At 37.7% G+C, this 8,915-nt stretch overlaps 1 protein-coding gene across 1 annotated transcript in view; it reads left to right on the forward strand.

The window, feature by feature from the left end:
• The window catches only part of LOC102370199, a 27,702-nt gene extending 21,620 nt beyond the window's left edge, over positions 1–6,082 (forward strand). The window contains 3 exon segments of the mRNA XM_025201605.1: positions 3,073–3,179; positions 3,683–3,773; positions 5,077–6,082. Of these exon segments, the coding sequence (XP_025057390.1) occupies positions 3,073–3,179; positions 3,683–3,773; positions 5,077–5,193 (315 nt within the window). The 3' untranslated portion in view covers positions 5,194–6,082.
• The last annotated feature ends 2,833 nt before the right edge of the window (positions 6,083–8,915 follow it).

Consider the following 8,915-nt stretch of genomic DNA (forward strand, 5'->3'; position numbering starts at 1 on the left):
AGTCAATAGGGATAATTCCTACTTACTTTAATAGGGTTGTGATTTTACCCGTTTTGCATACACAGTTTTGAGTGGAGATACACAAGCTGCTAGGTGCTATCACTGCTCAGCAAATAAAATAACCAATTAAGAAGATACTGTGCTGTTCAGCAGAAATAACAGCATAAACTATTTAATCCCAGTTTAGTACTGCAATGCTTTACATGTGCTCATACCCAGCCTATCCAAAATCCTATTTTTGCAAAGGTTTCTGACATGACTGAAACATATCAGTGAATTAAATTGTACTGTACAATGGAATATTCTTCCAGATTCATTCACTGGAGATTGCAGATATATATTTTTGCTCTTGAGACATTTTTTTAATCTGGAAAACATGCACCTTCTTAAGTGGTCGTTTTTTTTCACACCTTGTGATTCTGTTGAAATGTTAGTTTTCAAAGCAGAGATGAAAAAGATGAAAGCATTTCAAAGCAATGCCTGGCAACTTTACTATTCAGTTCCCATTTGATGTTAATTGTCATGTGACTCCTATTATCACACCTCTTTGAATAGATCATTCTTGGATTTCAACGTGTTACAAAATGAATCCTGTCTCTTTAACTGAACCTCTGGAGCAAGATGTTAGCAGTGGAAAACAGACACAAGCCATTTGGTTAAGTAATCCATAGAAGGAGACCAAAAGTTTTGGAGGAAAAGAAGTTCTGCTAGTGATTAATATTTTCTGACTTATTTTTAATAGGACATTATATCATCATCCTAGACCAAGAAAGTGGAACAATTTCTTTAATGGCAGGACTTTTATGAATGACTCTTAGGTTGTCCTGTTCATAAATTAAAAAAGAAAAAAAAATAAGTGCATGGAAGTCATGCTGGGGCAAATACTTGATGTTGTGGGAAAAAAAAAAAATAGAAGCTTAGGTAAATTGGGGTGGGATTCAGGAACTTACTTTTACCCAGGAAAGGTGCTGAAATACATGTTTACCTTTTAATTAAGAGCCCCTAAATTCAGTGGGCTTCAACACATTTAAAATTAAGCCAGTTTGTTAACACATTCCTGAATCCAGGCTTGAAATTCTAGGGATGTCACTAATAAGAATGAAAGTAAATTGGTAGTGCTTTGTACAATTTCTTGCATTGAGCACACAGGCTGTTTGCCTGCCTCAGCTAACTTCTGAAGAGCCCCCATATTTGAAAGCTGTCAGTCCTTTGGATTTGTATTCAGGGGTGCTTTAACTTTTGTACAGTTGTTTGGTTTATTAAGCATTTTAGTGCCCTAAAAATCAAGCTTTTCTTTATTTTTATTTTTTTTCCATTTCAATGTAGCAAAAATCAGCCTCCTCCTTTGATAGAATAACATGTACAGGTAGTATGCAAACATCATTTTATTTTCTAGATAATACAGTAAATGATTTTGAAAAACTTTTTGTAGGTCAGATTTGAGATTGGTTGACACGGTCCCTATGAATTACTAATTAGAAAAGAGTATATTACATTTTCAGGAAGGAAGAATGTATAAATCTTCTTACCAAAGAAGCACTGATCGGAATCCCACTTACAGCTTATGTTTACTACAAAGTATGAGAGAAACTCACAGTGAACCCTTTGACTCTAGTTATCTGGATAAATTATATATAGGATAAAAATAACCATTTTTATTAACCTTAGCATTTTGTTACAATTAAAGCTAATATAGAAATATCTGGCCATAACTAAACACACACCAAGGTATTTTAGTAGTGTTTGGGCTCTGTTGCATGAATCAGTGCTAAATTCTAGCACGACTCAGTTTTCTTTCTTTCCTCATTCAAGCTACTACAGTGATATATGGAATACCTCTTCCTCTATCACTTGGAACAGCATAGTTCTACATTTAATTTGTGGGGAAATGCCTCAGTAGAGGAGGGACATCCTTTTTTCTTAATGGATATCAACAGGATTTAAAACAAACAAAATAGTGGCAAAAATGATGTCTCCTCTATACAAAGATGTCATGTTTTCCTAGAGAATCCAAAATTCTCCATTGCTGAGCCTTGTGGTAATTATATAAACACTAGATTAATGTAACAAAATGTGGATTATCCAATCTAGTGGATTAGGGTGAAGTATCATCCCATGACAGTGATTTTTTTAATTACATTAGAAACCTAAATTACCCATTTTCTTAATTCTCAATCCCTGATGTGCTGACTAGAAAAGGTGAATAGGTGCTAGTGCCTCATCCTTTATCAATAACTTCTAATAGCATTTCTAGATTAACGAAGACATTGGTGTAGTGTTGAACTTCAGAAAGCAGAATCATTAGCCAAAGTATCTGTTTAGCTGCAGGCAACAGGTCTCATCAACTGTCCCTAAACCAGTAGCATAGCAAAGTGGAAGAGGACCAGGATGTCAACAAAAAGAGCCAGCATTGCCCCTGCCGCACCAATAGCCGCATAACCACTGATGCTGCTCCATGTGTAGCTGCCTCTCAGAGTGCTCAAGTGTCCATTTTTGCCTTTCCTGTAAAGTACGTGTTTTGTTATCCTCTTTTGGGTGGATAAAAACAATCCTTTCCTCAAAGTTTGAGGACATGGCATCATCCCAGAATGTGGAATGAGAGTCCAGTAACTAAACTTGGGTTCTGAGGACTCAGCTAAGCACTGCTCCTTTTGCAACCAGTGCAACCCTGAAGATGCATTTCAATAGCCTCATAAAAGCTTTAACAGAATTAAATCCTTAACGGAGATAAATAAGCACAAGTCACTAAAGCAGAAAATTCATTATCTAAAACTTCTGTACTCTAGTGGCATTCAGCATATTAGGCCAAAAGTGGGCAGATCATATTTTTATTCAACATAATGATTTAAGAAGTTTAATTACTAAAAAAAAAAATCTTTTTTCCTTAACACTCACTTCCGTTAGTTTATTTTTGTTTTGCTTATCACAAACTTGAATGGTCTGTCCCCTTTGATTATCTGTGACAGATGTTGGCAATAGATGCTTTGGTCTATTGACAGACTCCATGTTGATTTAAAAAGCCATGCAACTTATTTATTAATTTACTTCCATCTGAAATTCTTCTTTTTTCAGGTGATCCATGCAGACATCTGTACTCAGGCTTTACTTCTTCAAAATGCTGATGTAGTTGTAATGAATAATGTTTTTGAATATTTTCTTGGCAGCCTGGAGCAAGCCAGGTAAGCTGTGTGTCTGAGCAAGTAATCTTTATCTGGCAATGTGTTTAACCTTTTGAGTTATGAAAATCTTTCAGGTTATGTTTCTTGAAGTTACACACATAATTTATATGAAGGAATAGCTTTTAAAGTGTCTTCACTTGATTGTCAGATTTAGCATAAACCATAAGGTAATTCGCTAGTTTTAAACTGAAAAAATGTTTCTCTATTTATTCTACCAGTTTTTTTCCAAAACATTGCAGTAGTCAGTTAAAATAACCCCCTGTCTTCATAAGGGGTAATTGAATGGTCCAAAAATTGCTGTAACAATAATTGATACTAAAGTACAAATGACAAATCTTTGAAGTTCATCTGCTTTTGGTTACTAAGTTGTATAAGTCACTTCTCGGCCTCTTGAAGGCTCAGATCAAATTTAGTTTCATTTTGCATTGAATGTGTTTCTTTTTCTAAAAGAGATCATCTTGCGATCTTTAAATACCATATTTAAATTTCAAAATGTGTTTCAGAGCCTGGGAATTTATTAGTCAAAATGTACGGAAGAAAGGGTTGTTATTAGTGACAGTCCCAAGCCTTGAAGAATCTCTCTCAACCCTGCAGGTTTGTGATTTTTTTTTTTAAACAGTTTCTAGCAGATATGTTTTATTACTTCTTGTAAAAGTTGCTTTGATACTTAATCTGCGTTCTAATAGTTAATATTCAGTAGCACATGTACAACTAAGGTAATTTAATTTGAAGTTTAGATCAGGCACTTGAAAACTGGGACTCTGCATTTTATACCCAACTCTGACACCCATTTCCATGGTTTTGCCCTTGAATCCCAGTGCCTTACTTTTCCCAGCTATAGAATAGAAAAACTTCTTATTAGCCTAACAGGGCTATTCTGCTGTTTCATTCATGTAATGCCTTAACTCTGAGGTTCTCAAAGAATCTCATACTCTGTTTCAGTGTATAGCCTCAGGACTGGAAAAAAAAGACTGAACTAACCCAGATTGTGCTCTTAACCAACCTTAATGTAAACTACTCATGAAGTAATATTGGTGTGGTATCGGCAGTTTTAAACACAATGGTGTTTAAAACCGATTAAATACCAGTTGTGTGGTATTGGGAGTCCTAAACCTGATTAACTCTCTTCATTGTCAAGTCTTCTAACAGTCAACTTGGGGCCTGCTATTAGAAGCCGTGAAAACTAACAAAACTGGTCATTTGGGGGGGCTGTTATACCACAGTACTGTGCATTTAATGGGGATTGTTTACAGTTTACACATCATTAGAGAGGGGATGTTTTAGCAAATGTGTCAGTTGGAAGAATTAAGTATATCACTGGGCTACTGATAGAGTGGCTCACTGAATATACAATATTCTGCTTTAGAAGAGTTAGAATCATCTGTCAGCTGTGAAATAGATCCTCCACCACATTAAAAGCAAAGATGCACTTTGACTTCTGGAAGGGACAGTGGTTAGACAAGAATAGTTTAATACAAAAACAAGATTGATCATGAACCTCCATGTGTGTGGAGAAAGAAAATACCTGCAATAGTGCCATAGTTTCTCCTGCTGCAGACATCTAATTTATATAACCTATTAAACTATGCCTTCCAGTCAGGAAGGCTAACTAGGTCTTTCCAGTCAGGAACCATTAGGCTTATTTACTTATACATGTATATGCAGAAAGCCAACTGAAATGTGTTAGCAGTGTGTATATATAGTCCAGTTGCTCTCTCTTCTGCTGACTGAATTACTTTTAAAGTTATCTTTAGATGTTCCTTTTGAGGTCAAATAATGTTTGTGGAAAAAGTTTATCTGTTCTGAATAAATTATGTGTAAGCATGCTCTTATTCTGCTCAGTCCTTGGAACTGCAGCTGTTCTCAAAACTGTTAATTTTTGTTTTCTTTGTTTTAGATGGACATACAGCTCAGTCAGTGGGTAGAAGAGGTGCAGCTGGACTATGATGTGTACATGGACAAGGACATTGATAGAGAAGCACTTCAACAAATTCATTTATATAAGATTGTCTAATGTGCCAACCTGTTTACTTGTAACAGTGTAAATTAGGTAGTTGCTTGGTCAACACAGAACTCATTGCTTTCAATGGAATTTGTGTGGCAGGATGAGGATTGATCCCTATATCCAGGAAATATTGCAAAAAAAAATCTTATAGTTTATTTTAGAAACTACATGTTGTTAGTAATGAAAAAAATAATGAAAATGTGCTTTTGAGGGCATATTTTGAGATGGAGAAAATTTCTTTAAGAAATTTTCTCCATGTCGGAATACCACATTGAATTTTAGCTAACAGGTCTGCCTGTGCCTGTTTTGGACATAAGTATTTGGAAGAATGACTGACTGCATCCTGACAACCAGGGAATCCATCTTGTGCACTGTTCATTACGGTTAAAGTTAAATACAAGCATTTCAAATGGAAAATAATGAACCAGTATTAATAGTGAGCCAGTATTAATTGTGAATGTGAACGTTATTTAATACAACTTCATTTTAAAGCTATATTATATTGCAGTGGTGTTGTTTTCTTTGATATCAGCAACTTTACCTTATTGACTTTAATTTTGTACCTATGAATTGTTTTCCTCAAGGAATGCATAGTAACTACAGAACCATATATATCCATGTAGAGAGAAAATGCTGTCCTGGTCTATGGCATTTTTGTGGTAATGGTGATCTTCCCCGTTTGCTGAATTGTCCTTACAGTTGGCTATTGATGTAGGATACTTAGCTATACATAGAGAATTATTCAGATGTATTGGTTTAACTGTAAAACAGTGGTTTTCAGACTTGAAGCACCATTCAGTAGATTTGAGGTACCCTCAGAAGGTGCCAGCTTCTAATTTTCACTCATTTTTTACTACTAATTTTCATTCATTTTTTACTATAGAATAAGAAGTAGTTCTGTTGCAAAGAACTCAGAACATCGGTGGGGGGGACACACACACACAACAGCAAGGAATAGGAGATACTCTGTTTACCAGTGCACCCCTTGGAGTAACTAGGAACAACGGCCACAAACTGACGGAGAGCAGGTTTAGGTTAGACAACAGGAAGAACTTCTTTATGGTAAGGGTTGCCAGAATCTGGAACAGGCTTCCAAGGGAGGTGGTGCTCTCCCCTACCTTGCAGGTTTTTAAGAGGAGGCTAGACATGCACCTGGCTGGGGTAGTCTGACCCCAGGGCAGGAGGTGGAACACGATTTGCTAAGGTCCCTTCTGACCCAAACATCTATGAAAGTCCACAGCCAGTCAGAATGCTTTGAACACTATGAATTCCTATTTAGCATCTCTGGGTTTATCTTGTGAATTATGTTTGCACACCCAGTAATGCTAACATTGTGTAAACACCCTGCGACACCCTTGAAAGAATTTCAAGGCACCCCACTGCTCTAGGATAAGAAGATTCCTCAATTTGCTCCAGTCTTACTAGTGATAATAAAGGGGTATTATAAGGGGTTAAAAAGCTGATGGTTCTTGACAGGTGGCATGACCTAATACCATCTTTGTGATGGGGTAAAACAGGCGTGTCAATCCAGCTTCCTGCAAGCTGGATCTGGCCCACTGAGGTGTCATGTAGCCCCCCGGGTTTTTCTCCATCACTGCTAGAGCTGCAGTGTCAGCATGGCCAGAACCTCGGGGTTCAATGCCATGGCAGAACTTAGTGTTTTTGGATGTCCTTGACAGCTAAAATGGGTGGCTTTTCACCCCATGGATGCTGGCCATGCTGACAGTGGCTGCAGCACCTAGGGCTCTGGGGGCTGTGTGATGGTGGTGTTAAATTCCTGACTGCCAATGCTGCAGGCTGCAGCCAGAAGCCAAGTGGTTCGGATCCAACCTGCAGGGATCTCTGGTCTTGATCTGGCCCATAGGGCCAAATGAGCTTGACATTCCTGTGTAAAATATTGGCAATGCATAACAGGATCTGCCCCTGACCTATTCAGAAAGTGAAGAGAGCCTCCCATACCCATCCAGCTTATACTGATATTTCAGTTTTCTCTTCTAAATATATAAGGCTTCCAGTCTGTTGAAAAGCTTCTCCATTTTAGACAACACTGAGAATCAGTACATTTTACTGATTTTTTTCAGAGTTTCTGTCCAAGAGCATTGCCAGTTTGGAAGCAGTATTACAACATGTCCAGAAGAATGCTGTACAAGTTATGGCCTTTCAAATGGCAAAGCCTAACATTGGATGCTGCTCTTATTGTTCTAATGACTTGCACATTAGCAAACTACATCTATTAAAAGTTGGAATCCTAGAACAATAGGGCTGGAAGAGACCTAAGGAGGATCTCTAGTCCAGCCCTCTACTTAAACACTTCCAGTCAAGCCCTTGTCTAACTAGCTCTCAAAAACTTCCAAGGAAAAGTATTCCATAGCATCTCTAGGTAAACTATTCCAGTGCTTAACCACTTCTAATAATTAGTATGGTAGGCAAAACAGAGCAACAGTCATTAGGGACTTCACAGGACATTAAGTGAATAGAGGTTTATTACATCGGATAGAGGTTTATTTGGGGGGAGGGGGGAGATAGAGGGGCAAAAGGTCAACTCTCCACTTGTTTTTGAGTTAGGAGGGTTGTAACTTGACTTTGAACTTATGCCCAAAGGCTGGGATGGATGCATTTTTCAGACATTTTTAAAATAAAGATGGAGACTTTTGAGTTAACTTTTGTATTCGTTTGGATTAATTGACCTGGTTGCATTCCTTACAGAATTGATCAACTAAGAAGGGACTCAGTGGGGCTAAACACAAGATAGTGACAGTGCGAGGTTGTTGTGATCAAACTACAAGAAAGAAGCAGTCCTAAAAGAAGACAGCATTTAACATGCATTTCAGAATAAAGGAACCAGCACTACAATAGTTGACTCAAAAAAATGTGGAGGTCCTAACTTGCAATAAGGTCTCCAGTAAAAGGAAAAGATTGTATATAACTTGGTCACAGAAGGCTAATATAATCACACCACAATGTGAAGGGGAAAACCCCCCACACTGTATCATGTGTTAATTCTCTTGCAAAGAACTGGTTGCTTTTTGGTTTTCTCTGCCTTTTGGTTGATCTCTGTGTAATCAGGCTGTATCTTTTCAATTTTGTCTTCATAATAAGAGGACAAAAAGCACCAATTTTACCACTATTCTCTTTGTTGGCATGTTAAGTCCTCAAATACTTTAGTTTTTTTATGTTACTACTAGGTAGAAATTTCAGTAGAGGCAGGCTGGAGCAAATCACTAGCACATTTGATCACATCTGGATCCTCTGACTGTAAATATCATACATCTGGAGGTCATATGCTATAGCGGGTATTGCAGGGAGGCTCCCTCTGCCTCTTTCAGAAATAAGGCTTAAATTAGAGGTGAGCCCAAGCTAGTTTCATCTGTCACCCTATAGAGGTGCATGACATATAGACATTCCCCCTCACTTCCAAAATGCTGGCTGCTTTTTTGTTCTTAGTTCTGCCACTGGTGTGTTGTGTGGACTTGGGCAATTAATTGCACTTTTCTCTGCCTCAGTGTCCTCATATGAAGAGGGGAATTATAACCCCAGCCATGATGGGGGAAGGGGAGCTAAATTCATTGTCTAATTTACTTTCTTCAGATGAAAGGTACTACCAAAGTGTGAAGTCAAGCCAGCCTCTGTGCAGTTATCTTATAGGAGGAGGACTGAAAACAGCACTTTCTGGTGGTAAGTTTTACTTTTCCTTGAAAAAAATATTTTGGAAAATGGATCCTATATAACCC

Source organism: Alligator sinensis, unplaced genomic scaffold (assembly GCF_000455745.1).
Source record: "Alligator sinensis unplaced genomic scaffold, ASM45574v1 scaffold280_1, whole genome shotgun sequence".
In the NCBI taxonomy this organism is placed as follows: Eukaryota; Metazoa; Chordata; order Crocodylia; family Alligatoridae; genus Alligator; species Alligator sinensis.